The sequence below is a fragment of the Lingula anatina genome, chromosome 7 (assembly GCF_051362555.1).
Source record: "Lingula anatina isolate TDL-2025a chromosome 7, LinAna3.0, whole genome shotgun sequence".
NCBI classification, from domain to species: domain Eukaryota; kingdom Metazoa; phylum Brachiopoda; class Lingulata; order Lingulida; family Lingulidae; genus Lingula; species Lingula anatina.
Window position 1 is genome coordinate 18,676,329 of NC_141773.1, and position 21,230 is coordinate 18,697,558.

The 21,230-nt window shown below is 34.9% G+C and overlaps 1 protein-coding gene across 5 annotated transcripts; it reads right to left on the reverse strand.

The window, feature by feature from the left end:
- Positions 1–241: 241 nt before the first annotated feature.
- Positions 242–20,833, reverse strand: LOC106162938 (hemicentin-1-like). Of its 5 annotated transcripts, XM_013540383.2 has the most exons (30): positions 20,741–20,832; positions 20,433–20,505; positions 18,058–18,194; positions 17,419–17,518; positions 16,739–16,905; positions 16,217–16,504; positions 15,187–15,332; positions 14,721–14,859; positions 14,426–14,547; positions 13,911–14,064; positions 13,470–13,592; positions 12,984–13,145; positions 12,363–12,638; positions 11,583–11,717; positions 11,206–11,340; positions 10,583–10,803; positions 9,967–10,057; positions 9,410–9,550; positions 8,971–9,099; positions 8,440–8,700; positions 7,854–8,159; positions 7,455–7,547; positions 7,004–7,213; positions 6,455–6,739; positions 5,979–6,189; positions 5,636–5,824; positions 4,457–4,526; positions 3,434–3,518; positions 3,018–3,177; positions 242–2,640 (listed from the first exon to the last, which is right to left on the reverse strand). In XM_013540383.2, exons 3-30 carry the CDS (start codon positions 18,134–18,136, stop codon positions 2,130–2,132), a joined length of 4,989 nt encoding a protein of 1,662 aa, XP_013395837.2. In that variant the 5' UTR covers positions 18,137–18,194; positions 20,433–20,505; positions 20,741–20,832; the 3' UTR covers positions 242–2,129. The 5 variants fall into 5 exon arrangements, with proteins under 5 accessions (XP_013395837.2, XP_086873653.1, XP_086873654.1 ...); XM_087017527.1 differs by lacking the exon at positions 20,433–20,505 and having other exon boundaries at positions 20,741–20,833; XM_087017528.1 differs by lacking the exons at positions 20,433–20,505; positions 20,741–20,832 and adding an exon at positions 20,096–20,311.
- Positions 20,834–21,230: the final 397 nt, after the last annotated feature.

Here is a 21,230-nt window from a genome sequence, read left to right on the forward strand (position 1 = left end):
TGTATTTATTTATTTATTTTTGAAAGGAAATTACTATGATCCACTTGTTACATTCATGTGAAATCATTGCATTGTGACGTACAGAAAAACGGATCCTGGAAACATGTACACACACACACACACACACACACACACAAAAAAAAAAAACTCTAAGCAATCTCAAGTGCTGATCTTAAAAGGGGTTTTGTTCTCCAGGTGCTTCTTTAAAAGCATTTTAACTCTAAATCAATGCAGAAACAACTGAGCATAAATAAGGTTTTATTATTGTACAAAACTTCTGGATACAAGAATTTTTAAATAATTAAAATTAACTTGATGCATTATATAGCTTGCAAAAGTTAATCATTTCCAAAGGTGTGGACGGAAAATAAACAAAAAAAAAAAAAAACATGATTATGAAATCTAGCCTAATACAGTATTTAAAAAACGAGAAGAACACGTTAAAGAGTATCTTGCATCAAAAATAAAATAAAAACAGAGTAAAAAAGATTAACCATGCAGATGACTGAGTATTAAAGCTCTACAACTACAAATCTCAGTTACAGGTCTTTCAAAACCTTCAAACAAACATTCAAAGGTAAGCTAACATGTATATAAATTATCCTTCTTGAAAAGTACTTATAAATTTAAACCAGTATGAGAAGAACAAACTTTTTATAATTTATAATGCTTTAGCAACTGAGTGGACTAAGCAAGTGTATGACATATCTATAGATACTGGTGAAGGGCTTACAGTGACTTCCTTCAGAATAACACCATATTATAAATGTATAAATATAATTTCCACATATATATTTATATAATTGTACAAACATCAAAAGCAAAAGTTATATGAGCACTTACCTAAGAGTATTAAAAATCTATAAAATGAAGGGTATCTATTCAGTAAAAAATATGTTACCACACTTAATAATAGTTCATAATAGTCATATTAGATGAAAAACAAATATTCAGATCTTTTCCGGAAGGAACTCCTACAACTAACCTGTAAAATCTTTTTAAATAAATAAACAAAAAATAAAGAAAAAACATAAAAAATATGACAATGCAGTTTTGTCTGAAATATTGTGCTTATGAAAGAAGATATTAAAACAGATGTAGGTTGTCAAATGTATGAATTCACCCAAAGGCTAAAAAAGGGTGAATTGAATTTCCCCATGTCAATGTAATATATTCGTGAGTGAAAAATAAAAATAAAGATTTACTTTGATATTTGGAACCCTGCACTACAGTTGTGTGTGTAACCGATAGCCAGCATTGCTCCTTGATGTTTGTCTTCAGCCCTTTTGACATAAAATGGTACACGTAAGTGACACAATCTGTGTCACTTCGACATTAGGTCATAATATGTAATCATGCTACACGGGGTCTTACTCTATTTCACAAGTTTTCCACAAGTTTGCTTCCTGCTGTTAAGTTATTTAATCAACCATATCATGTAACTCAATCATGTAATAGCCAAGCTCTTTAGTTTCCAGTCATTCAAATATGATACAGACTGTATACAGTATATATATTCCACTCAATGTGAAATGTGCCTTGGTGGATAAGAAAAACTGGGTGTAATTGTGTTAGATGTGACGGCACATTGTGTAACATCCACTGTTGACTGTGAATGAGGAGCTGGTCCCTGAGCTGGTGCATCACAATACCTTGTTCAAGAGGAATGCTAACTGTTATATGTGAGAATAAGAATGTATGGACATACAAGATGTGATAGCTAAGAGAACAGAACAAAGTTCAATGTAATGTTAAAATCTATACCGATGCCTTACATCATGATTGTTTTTCAGCTGTAAAATATAGGGCTTTAGATTTGTTTCCTGCCATAAAGAATGAGATTTTGATTAAAAGAAAAAAAAAACTGTTGATAAAAACCCTGTACAACAGAGTTTAGGCAGACCTAACTCCCTCTCATTTTCCTCAGCATGCAAAAAGTAAGCAGCTCTCTACTCCCACCATCTCCTAAATAAACTTAAACATTCAATGTGTCCATTCTTGAGTGAACATTTTGGATGGACATGTCACACCACAGCATCACTGTGTTTAATAGTGTAACATTTCTTTCTGTACATTTCAGATCATGACTATGACATCAAGATTTAAAGAATAACAGCATAACTTGACTATTAAAACAAAACTGCATCGTGACGTTTTATATCCTCCTCTTCATCTTCCTCCTCTTCTTCCTCAATCAATTCCTCATCCTCACTCTCCAACGTTGTGTCTCCCTCATGTTCAAATTCCAGGTTGCTTCCTTTGTGAACAACATCTGGGTCAAAGATGTCATCATCATCATCATTATCATCTGCAGCTTCCTTCTCCTTTGTGGTCGCAACTTTTTCATACTCTTCTGGCGCTAGAAATATGTTGGAATCCAATGGAGGAAAAGCATAGTTCTTTTTGGGAAAACGCGACCCCAAAGAACGACTGACATATTGGCTAAATTTAACTGGAGGGAGTGTAGCCTCAGTTTTATCTGGTTGACTGTCCTTGGACTCCTCGATTAAAAGAGTTTTGTCATTGCTGTGCTTGTCTGGGAGAGCGCTGTCATCTTTTGAGATGGAGATTCTGTGTTTGGGTTTGGAATGTACTAACTTTCCCAGGGCCTCCTTGGAGGGGGTACTGAATTGTGAAGACCTAATACAAAAGAATGAAGCAAATAAGAAAAGTTGTGTGAAGTTTTTAAACATACCTGACTCTTAGTTTATTGAGATTATTATATGTCCAGTTCAGGGGCAGACGGAAGTCGCCTTCTGGGTCTTTAGGAAGATGGTCAGGATTATTTAAGTTTACACTGATGGGCATACAATTTTTTTGTCAGAAGACAGTCAAAAATCGAATATGTATCAACAATGATAATTTGGAATACTGTCAGAAAATATCTCTGGATCTGCCCCTGCAATTGAGATAAAATATATTAAATTTTTAATCATCACCTGGGCTTAAAATGATTATGGTAGCCCTTAGCTGAGTATTATCTTTCATATTTGGTAGATTAAAACCAATTCACTTACATGTCTCTACTCCTTAAGCTGCCTTCTGGGCTGTAAAGTTTACTGTTTTTGTTCACCACAGCGTACAGACTTGTGTCAGGCTCATCTTGGCCACTACATCTAGAACTTCTCTCAGAGCGAGGCGAGACCTCTGCATACTCATGGGAACTCAAACTGTCACCTGGAATATATGGCATGCAAATAATTCATTTACTAAAAATTAGCGTGGTTGCCAAACAATTATCATTTCTCTGCACATATTCCTTTGTAAAATTTATCATAATTTTTATCATCTGACTGTTGGTGTTTAATAAAATATTAAAATAAGAAAACACACCATTTATAATGTAAAGTGAATCTTCATGGAAATTTTAAATTTTTTTCATTAATCACCAGGCATATCCTATGTACAAATAATTTTATTTTCCAATCATTACCTGTCCTGTCTAAACTTCGTAGCACTCCATTTTGTTTCTTCTTGGTTTGTGCTGGCTCCAGGTAGTTGACAGAGTTTTTAGTGGTCTAAAATACAAGCAGTTTTTGCTGGTCTATATCATATTTATAAACATAAGAAGATTAAGGATCATGCTGGAATCATTTCAGCTGACTCATATTAATGCCAATATAAAAAGGAGCTATAACATCAGATTATAAATCAAGTCAAAAACTAATTCAAACCAATCTTTAATCATATTAAAATAATAAAACACACACACATCTTAAGCGAAAGTTCTAACATGTTTTCATAAGTATCAAGACTGCAGGACATGTGACTCGAAAAGCTTCAGTATGATTGGTGGGGTTGGGGGTTCGTTGAGATATCACCAGAACATTGGATGTTTGAGATGTATGATTCCTAGAAATTAACATTTGTCATCTTGACACAATGGATGCAGAATAGATTTTAACAAAGATCTGCAGACAAAATGACGAAGGCAACTGAAGCCAAACACAACAAAAAGTTAATTTGGACAATTTTTTTTAAACTGAAAAATCATTTATAAACTAAACCATTACCTCTTCTATATATGCATAATCCTTTGTTGCATTAAGATGAAAGCGATTAAAATATCAATAATTAATTGTAAGTACACAAAGAGCTTACTTTTGTGATGGACAATGAGAAATATGAGATACAGGGTGCATGAATAGTTTTAACAAAACATTAAAAAATATTTTTAAAATAGTGACATTTAAAGTCAGTAAGAATACGCACTAAATCAATATTTTCATTCTTCAAGTTTAAACTTTGAATCTTAATTGTTGCAGACAAACATAAACTGGATACAGTCTAACTGATGTCACTTCAAATCTGCAGTTACTTAGCAACATTTTTTTGCTCAAGTTATTTGTTTTTGAACAAAGATGCGCAAATATATAACTTTTAAGTTGTTCTATTATATGGTGTCTGGTTAGTTTCAGAATATTACATTGTATCTAAATGGCACAAGAGTACTTACATCCAGTTCTATCTCTGTGTGTTCTCCTAATGGTTCCTCCTCCACTACAGGGTTGTAATAGCCAGTGGTGCTGCAAACAATGCATATTGTGTTAGGTGAGACTTGAAAGCAATCGATGAGAGATTGTGGTAAGTGTTAAAGGCCAAGCAATTACTTAAATATGTCATATATTTGGTATCTGCTGATAGGAAAAAAAGGAACAAAAAGCTGTTTTCTTCATAATAGCATTCTAAATTTTACACAAATTCAAGAATTTCCAACCGGCAAACAGCAGTAAAAACTTTGACCTCAATATATCACTCACTCAAAAACAACACTAAGATAAAAATCACAGACACATACCACTCAACCCCAGATTGAACGAACTCCACAGCACTGAACATAATTTGAAATCAAACTTTGTCAATCAATGTAATATATAACACAAATGAAAATATGCAAATCATTCTTTCAAAAAATGTACCAAGTCAACTTAGGGGAAAATTATAACAAGGGCAGAGCAAACAGAAACTGTTACCATAAAAAAAAAACAATACAGAAATCATTCTCATTCTCATTCAAATGCATGTCTCTTTTATGGTGAAAAAATCTGGTCAACTTTATGTGTAAATTAAGTCTGCTTTTGTCCAGTTCAAAAAGTCTTGCGTAGTTGACATTCTTTGAAACAAGTTGTCAAACTCAATCCTCAACAAATTTTGGTTGAACATCATAAAACCAGATATTCACAATCATGAAACAAACAATCTCAGGATCAAACTGGAGAGTGTTGATTTATTTTCACCACACCCTGTACCTCATCATCTCCTCTGCCAGAGAGAACAGTGGAGACTGGGGCAAGGAATACCCTGGGTCCAGCGGGTCCTGCAGGGGTTCATACTCATCACTATTTGTACAAGCAGCAAGAAAAAGTGATTGGTTATCTGACGTGTGAGTCATGTGTAAATTTTTTGCCATTGAGTGCATGCTAGTGTGTGTGTGTATGTGTTTCTCTCTATTAAAAGAGTGTAAGTTCTCTTATCTGTGGTATCAGTCATATTCTAAAAGAGAAAAAGCTCATTACAACAAGAATGTCACTGAGGAAATTTTTAATATTTCATATTAAGTCAGATTGTATGTTTCATTGCTTGACTTGACTCTCTCTCTCTCTCTCTCTCCCCCTCTCTCTTTCTTTCTCCTCACCTCTTATACACAATATCAGACCTCTGTGGCTTCACACTGATGCCCTGTACTGATGTGTTCCTGCCCACTGTGTAGGCCGTGTCTGTGGACACATCGTGGGCGTGGTCTCCTTGGAAGTCATAGAAACCACGAATACCTGAGGTGCGGCTGTTCACTGTGTTGAAAACTGTGTCATCAAACTCGAGATTACTGAAATTGAAGATCAAAATTATCACATTTCTGTTTCCTTATTTTATGTCATTTGCTTACAGATATTATACATATATATCACTTTATTTTTAACCAACTGCTAGGCCCATTAAAAATCTATAGGCCCTGCATGGCAATACATCCCAAACCTCACCTCGTGTCATGATCCACATAAGGATTCATCTTCACATCTGACTTTTTAGTCTCCAGAGATTTCTCTTTCTGCCTCAGCCTCCTCTGCTGTGAACAGATCAGTATGAGGAGCAGCACCAGGAGCAGACCCCCCAGACAGCCCCCTATGATGCCTATGATGGTACCAGTGGTGAGAAGCTGCTGATCTTTATATCCCACCTGACTGAACAGAGCTGGAAGGAAGTGATCACATGTTATTAAGACAGCAATAACAACAGTAAGACAATAAAAACTTGTGCTGTGTTTCACACAAAGACAGAAATTCTTCCTAAAATGAACCATGATGGAGTCCAATAGTTTAGGCACTATCATAAACAAGTCTGATGTTAACATTGGTCTCAACCCAAATTCCAGTTAAACAGAAAGTTTCATACTCTATTACACATACCAGAATAGATATATATTCTCAGAAATGAAACCCGATAAATGTCCACATACCTGGTCCTGTCTCAACTACAGTCACTTCAGAATAGGGCCCTACTCCTGCATTATTATACATAGCTGCCCTGACCTGGTATACTGTGCCTGCCTGGAGCCCTGTTACAGCATAGTTACCGTTCGTAGTTTGGTTTAATCTGATGGTGGTAAATGCAGACTTGTATACCTCAGCGTAGGCAATAACAACTTTGTCATGGCTGCCATTTTGTGAGAGCTTCCAGTGGACCACTATGGCGTCTGGTCCTCTAGGTGTCGCCTCTGTGATTTCTGGTGTGAGAGTGGGGACTGAAATATGGGAAATATACAAGTGAAATGATAGTGAGTTTTCCACTAAAACAGACAAGTATAATCTCTATCTGATAGCATATGATAAAAACAATACATCAGGCGTTTCACTTAAAATTTGATGAGATATATGTTGAATTTAATACTTTGTTTCATAAAACTTTTTAAAATATATATTTATTTCCAAAATCGTAAAATATGAAATAACATAAAAAAAACATCAATATGTTTAGTCAATGACACCTTATCTCATATTCATCTTACCCAACTCCTTGAGAGTCACTGTCTTGGTCACATACTCCCCCCAGCCCCCCTCAGCCAGTCTAGTATTACCAGCTCTCAGCCTGACCTCGAATGTACTCTCATAGTCTAAGTTTTCAATCACCAGGCGCAGTGGCTCTGCTTGGTTGGTCTCATATGCCTTAGAGGTACTGGTGTTTAGGTTGGTATAGGTGAGCTGGTACGCAATATTTTCTGAAAAAAAAAAAGAGTCCCAAGGTTTGCTTGAACTTTTTGTTCCATCACTTTGGTTAAAATATCTAATGCATGTTCTGTTGAGGTTTATGATAGACAGTTACAATTTAGCATTGTTATTTATCTATTTATTCATGTATTTATTCTTCTATTTGGAAAAGGGACAAGACAAATACATATATATGGAAAGCTACAGCACATCTACAGGTAAGAAAAACAACAGGTATTGGGTCAGACCTACCTGCATAACCATTCAAGACAACAGGTCTGGACCAGCTGATAATGATGGAGTTCTGTTTGGTTTCTACGGTAACATCAGATGGGAGACCTGGAGCTGTGGAAAGAGATGTTCTGGGTTTAGTGTCGAGGTATTAAGGGGTTCTTAATGTGCAGTACTCTCTTAAACAATTTTCAATTACTCATAAATAGTTTTAAAAGCATAATTCCACATGATATTAGCATGTTGTTCTATATGTGCAAGTTTAAGAAGAATATGAAATTGTTCTTAATTAAAAAATGGTCACTGTACAAAATCCAAAGGGCCAGTAGATTCTGTACATGGGTAACATGAAAGACATAATACAAAATGAATTCATGATAAAGCGTTTTAAAAAAGAAGCTTATATTAATCAACTCTTACCACCATCTAAAGTGCTGACAATAGCAGATGCCTCACTAGGGCTGCCATAGCCCAGGATATTTCTACTTCTCACCCTGAACTCAAAACTAGCGAACGGGGCCATTCCTGTCACCGTGTACGGCAACTCTGTAGTCCCCACTCTACCATCCACATCTGTCCACTCTGTGGTCAGCACTGGCTGGACCTGCCGGAACTGGACTTGATACCCGGTGAGGGGCAGTTGGCCTGAGTGGTCAGCTATCCAGGATAACTGGACAGTGGAGGAGGTGACCACCAGAGCATAAGGGGCAGTGGGGGGTCCTGGCACTGAAATGAGTAGAACTTGATATTCTTAATATTTTTCTCACAAACAGAAACACCTTTCACCCTCATAGTTATGGGCATGACCTGATCAGCATTAAGTGTTTAGCACACATAACATGGACACGAATGTAGTTTCCAACAAAAATAGTTTTCCATGTTTTTTGTCATTATACATAAACAGTTTGTTTAAACTCAATTTCAACTTAACTTCTGGCTTGCAATGTTACATTCATCACCTTTTTTTTTAATTGTCTGTTTTTCAAACAAGTACATCTTAACTCACCAGTAAGAACTACATTTACAGTGCCGCGTCCATTGTAAGCTCTACAGGTGTAACTGGAAAACACATGCTGCTTTTCTACTACCAGCCTACTGCTGCCATCTACAGTAGAAACTGTATGCCCCACAAGAGGGGATACTGGGAAGATCTGTACTTGCTGTATGAAGTACTGGACTTGTGGAGCTGGGGTGCCCACTGTGATACATGAGAGGGATATACTGCTATTGGTCTCAGTGGCAGTGACACCTCTAATTGCTGGTGGCCCTGAAATATGTGTATGTATAACCAAGAGTGTAGTATATATATGGATTTTAGGGTAATACATTTATTGCAGTAACATATGTAATACTGATCACCTATGTTCAAAAGTTTACATCAAAGTTTTGTTAATACAAACACCAAGAAAGAAATAGACTTTGTACACTTCAGAAGACAAAGATAAAGAAAATCAAGTATGTATTTAATCTTAATTTGGTAAGACCGACAAAATAATAACACAAAGAAAGTCTCCCTACTAAGCCACAAAATAATTACCTTCAACATTGAGCTGTGTCATGCCTTCCACACACCCCAGAAGATTACAGGCCCGGCACGTCCATGTGCCCCAGTGCAGGGAGACATTAGATGATACAATGTGGAGACTTGATGAATTCAATTGGTAGTCTGGAATTTGGATAGAGTAAAAAACATATCTGCATTATCATATGTTGCTTTATTATTACCAATATATACCATTTTTGTTTAAAAAAAATTGACCTTGACCTGAACTTTGACCTTATATCCTACCCAGAGTTCCTTGCATGTCTGCTGGGTACCAGTAATAACTGACAATTCATTACTTTTTTCAGAGTATTTAACTTACTCCATTTTAACTTAAAATTTATTGAATGATGAAGGATACTTTAAGTCTCCCAACATGCCTTGCTAGTTGCTGGTGAAAAAAATAGATACAGTACAGGTAAGGATCTCTTACCGAAACCACTTCTGCTGATCACACTGCCACCTGGTGATTTCCATATTAAAGATGGCTTCCCAGTAAAGAAACACTGCATGGTCACTGGTTGGCCACTTGGTACAGTAAGACTGGAACTGCTTGCCAATAAACGTGGCGGTACTGAATTAATAAAGCAAAAATAGTAACTGTAACATATCCCATAAAATTTAGAAAAAGAAACATTTGATAATTGGTTTAAGCAGTAATTTTATTACAGAAACTACTTCTGCATGACAGTGATACAACAAAGTTTAACATTTGCCAGTCGTTTTCTCATGGAACCCATAACAAGAAATATACTTTCATTCTTAGTGAATTTTATTGTAAATCAAATTAAATAAAAATTCAATCCAATCACATCAATATTATTTTATTTTGTAATGTCCTTATTTTCACTTCATAAATAGAGGCTCCTTCATGGTACTTACAAATCATTTTCTTAAATTATCAAAGAACTATGTGTTTGAAAATGCATTATTTGGCTTCATTATAAATAAATAAATAAATAAATAAATAAATAAATAACAGAGTCCTACCATTGATAGTGACATAAGCTAGTCCAGTGGTGTTCCCGACACTATTCCTGGCCACACAGGCATACCAACCTTCACTGCCTTCCTCTATGTTCTATGGAATGGGAGTTCAAAATATTCACACAGCACATGTCTGTTATACAAGTGTTATGCACAATTATTGCTGAATATACTACCACAGATATGATGACAATTAAAAAGCTTCCCTTCACAATGACAAAGACAAAACACAAAACAATGAAGCAATATTGACTCATTAATAAATCACATTCCTGCACCCTAAAATTTGGCCCACTCCCAAATTTCTTTTAAAAAATATTAGAAAATAAAAAAAAATAAAAAAATATGAAAATACCATGTATATGACTGATTCCATATGTTTTCGTGTATCAAAACCCAATCTCCATGTTCTTCAGAAACCTTAAGACTTCCCCTATACTGAATATACTCAGGGTCCCCATTCAGTCACCGTTATTCTACTAAACCACATGTTAACAATTTTTAAAAACATCAAGAACACCATAAATGAAAGACTTTGTTAGTCGTTCCTCATTAACTATATACCTCATGCAAATCTTGTGACTTTTCTTTATTAATAACTATTAGGAAAAACCATCACCTGTAGCCAAAGATTCCCAAGAGCATCCACATATATAGTTGACCCTTGACCTGACCCTTGACCTGACCCTTGACCTAGCATCCTACCCAGAGTTCCCTGTGCGTCTGCTGTGTACCAGCTGTATGTGGGTTGTTCCCTGGCTGTGGCAGAGCAGTACAGGGCGGCGGTATCTGTCACGTTGACTGTCACATTGGACGGAGGAACAAGGAATTTTGGAACATCTGAAAAAAGTTATCATCAATAATTTTTCTTTAAAAAATATTGTTGTTATGTGGTTGGATTTTTTTGGAAATTAACCTTTTTTGAAGTAATATTGCTAGAGAACATAGTACTATGGTATTTTAATACAGAGAGAGTTATAATTATATTTGAAACCTGCTGAAAACGTGGAGGGCATGTTTGAATTTTTAAGCTACATGAAGGAGTGTGGTTTTAAAATAACCATCAATAAACTGACACAAAATTTGGCATGAAATATTAAATTTCTTTGAAAAACTAACAACCTTCCCTACAACACAACATAAATACACACACACAAAGAAATGGACACACACACACACACACACACACACACACACACACACACACACACACACACACACAGAGAAAGGACAAAATATTACCTCTGGTAAAAATAACTCCTGAGTCTGAGACAGTGCTAACAGAACTTGTAGCTACACATGTGTATTCTCCTAGCTGGTCTACTCTTACACTTTGAATTACCAGTGTGTTGTTGGCAAAAAGTTGCATGTTACTATCTGAAAAACAAAACATCATGTCTTTGAACAAAATGCAAATACAATTTATGATACACATCAGGCATAACTCTTACACAACTTTCAATCTTTGCACTAATTAATTATTTTGCAATTTAAAAAAAAATCATCTATAAGAAATACAAAGTATTACAACAATGAAATCTTTGAAACTATTTAATGACAAATCTACTTTTCGTGACGTATATTAGTATTAGAATATGAACATTCTACCAAAGTCCTACCTAGCACCAGTGTCTGTCCATCTCTCTCCCACCTGACCAGTGGCTGGGGATCACCAGTGGTCACACAGTGGAAGGTGACCATTTGACCCAGGTCCACTATGTATTCTGCAGGGGTCACATTGACTGTAGGCAAAACTGGAAATGAAATTAAAAAGTCCATGTTATAACTGGCAGTCACCACTACTAACACTTGACAAAATTTAAGCACAAAATATTTCCTGAAAAAAAAAACAAGTAAATGGACCTCTTTTTTGAGACAACTGAAACATTACAACAAATAACTGATGATACTAAAAACAATACAAATTAACAAAGTCTGCTACCAAGTAAGTTAAAAGTACTGAGCCCTACACAAGACAATTCTCGAAGAGGAACACATGGGGCATGTAAAATGCATGGGAAGCACAACTAATTTTAAAAATCTAAAACGGTATGCTATTTCAAAGTTAAAGAGACTGACTTGTAATTTGGTTGTACTTAAACTAAAATTTTATTAGTAGATAGTTAATGCTGATATTCTAAAGGTGCAGCATGCATCTTCTTTTTAAAATTATCATAAGGAAATCAATACCACTCATCAATAATATCAAATATATGTAATATAAATTTTCAATTAATTTAAACCAAGCAAAGTAAAATGCGAATTCAAACCTATATTATACATGAAGTAATGCTAGAAATTTGCTGCATGAAAACAGGAGGACCCATTCACTGGAATTTTTTGTAAGTCAAAGTGTTGCATATGGTCCTTTCCAAGCTAAATAAATGTTTCATTCTTACCAGTGACAGCTAGTGGAGCAACCGCAGTTTGATTTCCTAAAGAATTTGAAGCCAAGCACCGATATATCCATGCCTCATTTCTCTTCACGCCCATAATTTTGAGACTTCCATTCCTAAAGAGCTGGTACGAGCCTCCATCTTGGATCTGCTGGCTCTGACCTATCTTGTACCACGTGATGGAAGGCTGGGGTCTTCCCGTGGCCTGGCAGTTAAAAATGGCGTCTGCTCCTTCGACAACATTCTGTTGACTAGGCATGATGGTAAATGTTGGTGGCGCTACAACATTAAGTTAGGCACTCTGCTTACTAAAGGTATCAGTTACATTGTTTCCATGTCTGCTTGAAAGAATTAGATTTAGGATGTGATAAAATTTGGTCAAAAGAAGTAATATGGCTTGGATTTACCAAAGAGACATATACAAGGCAAGTACACACTTTCAACAGTTAAACATTTCTTGGAATTAAAATGAATATAATTTAACATTTAAAGCAATTAGCTAGGGTTTGACTTACAAAACAATAAGTCAATTACTGTTGCTTTTTAAGTGTCTGTCAAATTTGTGACAAAACTAACCAGCAAAAGTCCTTGTACTTAATGTAATATTATAATGGACATACTTACAGAGCACAGTGAGATCAGCACTGGTGCTGACAGTGCCAACTAAATTGCTGGCATAGCAGGTGAAAGTGCCATGGTGCACATCTGCTGCAGCCATGATGACCGCAGAGCCAGAGGAGTCCACACTGACACCAGAAATAAGTCCACTCTCAGCAGTCAGTATCTCTGAAGATGTTAATATATAGCTTTTGAAATAGACAAAATAATTTTTTGAATTCTTCAAGTGTTTTATATCAGTCTGAACATGGTCTTTATCTCAAATGTTTTATAGACTAAAAATATTCAAAACAAAGTAACAAATGTTCTTAACCAACTTAGAAGGATTCTAGTTAAATATTTTGAAAAATTTTTCTCTATTTGTAGTTCATTATTTACAATTCCCATTAGAAAGTTGCATGCTGTTAAATCTGCATAAATCTCGAATAAAACATTTCTTTTTTTCTTTCTCTCTTGGGAGTCATAGAATTGCTACAGTGGGTCAATAAGAACCTCCACTTGGCAGCCTCCATGTGATGGTGGGATCAGGTGTTCCTTGAGCTTTGCAAAAGAGAGTACTGCTCTCTCCTTGCCGGACATCAGTGTCCACAGGCACTTGGGTAAAATATGGCTTCACTGTAATCAGAACATACCTCTTCAATTTTTTCCAAAATTTAATATTATTGTCTCATCTTTGTCATTTTTCAACCAAGTCAAGTTTAATTTAATATTACACACAGTGAATTATTGAAATTTATAGGCAGTTATCAAACATGGAGGGTCAACAAATTGTGCCTTTATGCTGGCTTTGTTTGTCACAAAGAACTCTTTTTTTAAAAAAACTCTTTTTTTAATGATTAGATAAATAAAAATTACAGACTGATTTCAATGATCAGTTTGAAGACAAAACCATTACAGATAAAGCACTTATTTCCCAAACTAGTGATCTCTCACCTTGCACAGTCAAGGTGACCCTGTGGTCAACTGTTCCCTGTGAGTTTGAGGCCTGGCAAATGTACTGACCACTGTCCGAACTCTGGACATTAGTGATTTTAATGGTGCCATGGAAGATGTGTTGAGTTCTGTCTGCTGGGAAGCTACCCAGATGCTGGAAACATGGGATGTCAAGTTAATTAATTTAGGTCATAATTCTAAAACAATAACTTTTATAAAAAGAACATTTTTCATGGCATGAAAACTTGGGAATAATGAAGAAATAACATATACACTCCGGATAAATAATTGCAATTTGTAATCATGTTGTTAGTACTGTTGTGCTACATAAACAATGCTAGTGCTTTTTCTAAAAAAATTTTGTGATTTTGTTCAACGCCAAATAATCCTTCAGCTTAATTCTAAGTACAGAGCCATTCAGAATGAGTTATTTTATACTAACTCCTTGTGCCCTTCCTCACCTTGACCCAGTTAATGACCTTCTTTACCTTGACCCAGATAATGACCTTCCTTACCTTAACCCAGCTGATGACAGGCTCTGGAATCCCTGTAGCTGCACACTGCATTGTAACATCCTCTCCCTCCTGTACTGCCATGTCACTGGGGACCTTGGTGAAACTTGGAGGGCTCACTGGATCTAAATTGTGAGATTGTGTTAGGTGTTATAGCTACTGAATTGTGGTAGATGAGACAACTTATGATGACATGCAAATGTGGTGGACTTAAGGCAGTGTAATTCTCTCACTAGATACCAATGTTTAGTCATGAGTAACAACATCATCTAATCCAGATATCTTTGCTAAAACATACCTGTAACAGTAAGCAGCACAGTGACAGCATTTCTACCCCTGCTGTTGGTGGCTTGGCACATGTAGAATCCAGCATCTGATAGCCGTACAGTGTTCACTGTCAGGGAGCCATTACTGAGAATAGTATACCTAGGGCCATTCTGGGATATAAATGATTTAAAAAAACAAATAAAGTTTTGTTGTAAAAAGCTTTTCCAGTTTATCTGAGATTACAATTCACAACAGTAAGTGCTGCTGTAGTGCAAAATCTGGTTTTAATTAAAGATGAAACTTCTCTTAGTCAAGAAGAGAAACCTTCTAAATTGTTTTTAGTCTTGAGCCTACAAATTAAGGGCAATTTCTGAAACTGAACTTGTATATAATACCCTACCATTCTTAATTATCTATATGCTGAAAAGAGACTATTAGTCATAATCAAGTAGCTGTCCCAAAATAAGGATTAAACCAAACTGTTCTCCTTCTCCCACCTGTAAGAGTTCTGCACTGCTGGCATTGCTCACATCATACCACTGCACAGTGAGCGGCTCTGTTCCCACGGCAACACAGTTAAAATGGGCACTGTGACCCTGGGGGACACTTTGGGGGCTGGGTGACACAAGAAATCCTGGACGGCCTATTGAGAGAGAGAAAAAAAAATCATCAGTAGAGGCAGTCAATAATTCAGTAAGATTCAATGTATTGATATTTACAGTAAAAAATTAGGAATGCTGCTTACAATACATTTCATAATTTCATAACAAACAACACCATCTTTCAGATAATTTGCCTGATATCTTAAGATTGTATTTTGCAAAATTTTGACTTTGTGTTAAAAAGGTGAAATGATGACTAAAGCAAAAAATGATGCATTTATGAAAAAAATAATGTCTTTGGGGCATAGTATGCCAAATAGAAGTGTGAAAGCATTGAACTTTTAAGTGTATATAATAAAAAAAGTGTATTCTACATCTGGGTGGCATTGCAACATTTTCTTTCTCATCCAATTTGTCTATTTGTAAATAAATATGCATATATATTAAATTTAATTGACTAAAATACTAAAATTTTCATTTTTTAAGTCTGCAAGACAGCAATGTTAGCATATCATGTTCAAGTATAATTCACCAATCAAACAAAATTCTAATCTTAATCATATAATACTATAATGGTAATAATTCTTTTTTATCAAAATCTACTAAAATAAATTGTGAAGAAATAAACATGGACTATATCTAGCCTACATCTACCTGCTTTACCCTTCAAGAAAGTAGTCCACCGTTTTGTACGAACTTCAAAAGAGAGATGAAAGACCAGACATGATATGTGAAAAGAGAGAGAGAGAGAGAAAGAGAGAGAGAGAGGTATACACACTACTAGAAAGCCTTTTGAATGAATTCATATAAGTAAGTACACTGTATAATGAACATCACATACTTATATCATCTATTACTATATCTCTATATTATGATTTTGTTATTACTATTATCTATTTTTTTTTTGGCTCTCATATGAACCTACCTTCTAAGGTTAGAGTGGCTGTGTTACTATATCTTCCTGTATTCTGTATCACAGGGTTGACAGCAACACACACATACTCCCCCTGACTGTCATAGTCAACATTATTAATAGTTAACCTGCTTTGGGATGATGTAACCATGGACACTGTTCCCTTGGTAATGGGTTTCCTGCTTAGCAACCATGATATGGAAGCAGGTGGAAGACTGGAGATAGCACAATCAAAAACTACTGTGTCTCCTACGTTTTTATTTTGATTGGAGGGATTCAGGGAATAGCTAGATGCCAAATCTGAAATGACATATAAACAAATCACAAGAAATACTCTTCTGATAGCAAATTTTATTTCACACACAGTGTTTTATTCTTTTGTTACAGAACTCTTTTGTTGGTGAAATCTCCTCTCTCTCTCTCAAAAAAAAAGTTGTTTCTGAGCCACTAGACTTATCCTTCTTATGACAATTCATATGACAAAGACAGATCTGGAGCAAATGTGACATAAACTGCTTAAATATTTACACTTACATGCTAACTGCAGGCTCACTGCACTGCTATACTGAGTATTTTGTCCATCTGATATGACGCACTGATAACTGCCAACACTGCCGCTGCTGACACTGCTGATGTGAAGAGTGCCATTGCTGAGGACACGGTAGTCAGGGAGAGTAACATCTGCATCATTAAATCTCCACCTAAAGTTGAAAATCATAGTTTTTTATCAGAATGACACATTTTTTAAATTCATATATCGCCAACCAACTGTCAATTAATTAAAGTATGTTTTCCTGTGTCAAAACTTTTAGAATTCATCTCCCCACTACTTCAGATTTTATTACAAGTATTGTGTTGTCTATTTTCTGATACAAATTTATGCTCATGAATCTATTCCCTCAGTTCTTAAAAAGTTAAGATTAGGAAGAACCAAAGTGAACATTGGCATTACGAATGACATTTATAGATGCACTCTAAGACTCTCTCCAGTAATATTATAACATATGAGTATTTATTCCCTATTCTGGTCTCACTTAGGTAAAAAATTCTACTCAATTCAGGATTTTGAAACAAATCAATGAAAAATTTGCTTAAAAAAATAAAAATTTACTTCACAATTTCAGATGCCAAATTAAAAGCTGTCATGCATTTGTATAAAATTCACTGTACTGTAGTAGAAATAGATCAAGAATGACCCTAGTGGTCAGAGTTACCTGTAAGTGACCCCCCCTGTCCCCTGTCCTGAGCAGTGCCACCACAGGGGTTGACCAGCAGCAGCTATCACATCACTGGGCTCTCGGACAAAGTTCAGACCTTAGAAATATATTGTTTTATGCAATATTTAAAATGAATTTGAAGTATATTATACATATTTTACGAATCCATAGTCCTTTCATAATATTCCTCTTAACTCTCTGTTCTAAGATGCTTATGAAAATATGTACAGTAAGGCAAAATGTTCAGACAAAATGACAATAACATTTTTTTTAAAAAACACAATGAGGGCATGCTGTAACCTCTTTTACAGTATACAATTTAACCTATTTTTAGATTATAAAAATAGGCCGATATCTAAAATCTGAACAAGGACAAACTAATGCAAATAGTACACAATTTATCAAAATCACAGTTTTAAGTTATTTCTTCCAGCTAAAATTTACCACTAACTGGCAAAATTGTACATTACAAACAAGCTTCACAAACCCTCCGTCAAAGTTAATTAAGTGCTGCATTAAATTACAACTGAACAAATAAAAAATACATTAAATTTTATGGAACAACACTTTCTCTTTTCTTTAAGAATAAAGATGGTTTTATTATGTAGTTATCATAACATCAAGTTAGTATTTTACCTTGACTTGGCTTCACTCCCCAGGTTATAAGACATACTGGAATGATGATGATGATGAAACATGAAAGCTGGTCCCTCATAGTGCATTGTTTTATCCTCTGTCTGTCACCTCTCCCAATACATCAATCCCAGTATTTTCTGAAAGTATAGAAAAATAATAAATATGTCACACCACAGTTGACAACTCTACAAGGTTCATTTTAACAGATCACCATCATTAAAATTTGACTTTTGCACAGAAAAGTTTAAAGAGTGTACTTTAAGAAAGCTGTTTTCATCACAAAAACATTAAATTGCTTTTGCCAGTTATATTATTTGAAAAGATATCATAAGATCAAATGCTTCTGATGTGTTTCATGGAAACATCATGACCACATGTGAAAAATTATATTGTTCATCAAGAAATGTCCAGGGTGTAGACATTAACTATTTCAGGGCTTGTCAACATTAACAGTCGATAAATATTCAAAGAACATTGAATTTTAGTGGTACACTTGACCCACAATTTATTTAAAGCCATTTTCCTTTTTTCTTCCAACCTCTCAAAAGTAAAGAACAAACTTAGAGTTATTCAATGAAAGTAAAAGATACCTTTGGCATGAAAATATTCAGTATTAAACATGGTATTGCTATGTTGGTGTGGGTGTAGAAAAAAGTGTTACAAGGAAGGTAGGCAGGGTCTCTGACAATAGATCACAATTAAAATTCCATATTACAACTTTCTTACTTATCCAAGATAAAACCAAAGGCGGATTTTATCACACTTGCATAGAAGAACATGTTTAATTTACCTTGCAAGAATAAATATTATCATTATATTATTAACCAGCTACCACACTAAAGTCAGGGGTAGTGCAAGACAGTATATATCAAAATGTGGGTGCACAATGTTTAATTGATTTGGGGTGACTAAGAAAATCAATAGAATAACAAAGAGTCACACATGTATGATATATTTAATTCACTTCCTAATAATTTAAGACACGCCCTTCCATGCTGTAGTACTGTAGTAAAATTTAGTACCACTACGTATACACTTACTATAGGCTTATACAACCTAACACAACTCATTTTGACAGCAATGTGATTCTTTTATTACGTAGCACTATCCATTTTAATGCAGTGGTTACATGAATTGACCTTACAATTCAAAAAAATTGGTAGTTTTTTTGTTTGTTTTTTTCAAAAAAGAAAAAAAATCCATAAGCTAAAAACCCAAAAGATTACTATCTAAATATTCTTTTATTTATTTGCAAAAGCTATCTATTAGTTCATGTTATTATTGATTGTAGCAATTGATAATTTCCTAAACAGTGATAATGTGTATCTATCAATACTTCACTAAGCTGCAACAAGTACTAATTATACTGATAATCCTAGTAGCTCAGTAATCCACAACAACACTTACCATATGGTCAGATTATTAATGAAAATGACTATTTCATATGACCTTATTGATCTTAGATACTGGTATAAACTTTTAGTAACTGACCCAGTTTATTTACATATGTACCTTTGCTTTCTTTACCTAGTAAAGTTAACTCTAAGTATTTTACAATTCTAATGAGTAAACTACCAAAAAGTGAAATGAAACACCATTTCGAACATGTACAACACATTACCAGCAAACTAGATTTGGGGCACTTAACGCCATCTGGTATCATGTGTCCTGCCAAGATATATGTACATTGCAAATTTAGATACATCTCAGATGTTTTCTACTGATAAAATAATGCCATCTAAAATGAAAATTAGTCCATTTTTTCATTTTTTGGAGAAACTCAAATAGTAATCATTTGAAGTTAACATAAATTTGAATTTAACAATGACTTCTAATAAAGGAACTATTTTGATAACAATTCTTTCAGTGAACAATAGGCAGTGAACATTGTGTTTATAGAAGCTTGAGCAATTTTTAAGTTTCCTAACTTAATTTTTTTTATTTACAATACTTTTTCAGAATTCATTTATGTACTGACTTTGATCAGTGTTTTTGCTATTCAAATTTTGTTTGTTAAGTTACTGGTACTACTACTTACAATTTTTTGGTTGATTTTTTGCTCTTTGACAAAAGCACTCACAGTATATTGTCACCCCTGATTTGACCTCAGCTCTCATTATATTTGAATAGACCAGAAAGTCTGCAAGTCTTTATGTTTATAGAAGTCTCTCTACAGTACAGGGTTGGTGGTCTAGACTTCAAAGGTTAGGAAAATGCTGAGAAACCATGGTAGTGCCCTCTGAACTGTAAACTGACTTGCCCAAACTTATATCTCTACAACTTAGTACAACGGCGAGGAAAAAATAAGAAGCATTGATAACATCAATCTGCAGGGCAAGAGAAAAAGACAAAATTATGAGCGCAGTCTAAATTACCTGTAGTGCCTGTTACAGAGCAGTTACTTGGTATCCATTAATGTGTTATATCAGCAAAACGACGTTTGTTATTCTGTAAAAGCATAGGAATTATAAGTGAGTAGAAATGTGACCAAGAAATGCGAGTTTACTGTACTTAGTCGGTGTCAGTGTTTTGGCTAATTCCTTGACTCAATCGACTTAAGCAAGGCGTCGTTTGCGCAGCCTGAGAGGTTTTATGTTACAAATCAAAACAGAATGTGGCTTTGTATATTGGCTTACATAGACCATTAATAAAATGAAGGCACAAAACAGATGCAAAAACTTACCTAGATCCAAATATACCCTGTTTCTTTGATAATATCCAACGTAAACAAAAACGACCGCCTTCTTCCTACGGCTTTTCTACAATTAGGTCAAGGTCGAGTAAGGGTCAAATGAGACCCGACAGGGTATTTTTGTTTGAATAATTTCAACTCCTATTTGCATTTTTTAAAATGAATTCATTTCTTTTCACATCGTTATACTAAAACGTTATATATCTATGATGTTTAACCCTTATCAAACTGATGTAGATGCTTTGAAAGAGTCGTTGTTATTAAAATATGCCATCTTTTTTATCTCCACGTCGTTGGCCTGTATAGGCCTACAGGCCTACAACAAACAGAGCAATTGCTGCATCAAAAAAGGTCATAGACTTTATAGGAGTTCTACTTGTACGCGGAAAAAAAATGCAGAAAATGAAACATGAGATCGGAAATTTTGGAAAGTTTTTTTTTTTTTAGGCCCTATTTACTTATCTTCCGGATATATAAAAAG

Bases quoted from the DNA above. Each gene is read 5' to 3' on its own strand.
- LOC106162938 (XM_087017527.1), bottom strand. From the start codon at position 18,136: ATGAGGGACCAGCTTTCATGTTTCATCATCATCATCATTCCAGTATGT. The intron at 11,341-11,582 runs GTAGGACTTTGG...TTTGTTTTTCAG, and splicing joins TGGACAGACACTGGTGCTAG to ATAGTAACATGCAACTTTTT. The intron at 3,519-4,456 runs GTAAGTACTCTT...CTTGTATTTTAG, and splicing joins ACACAGAGATAGAACTGGAT to ACCACTAAAAACTCTGTCAA.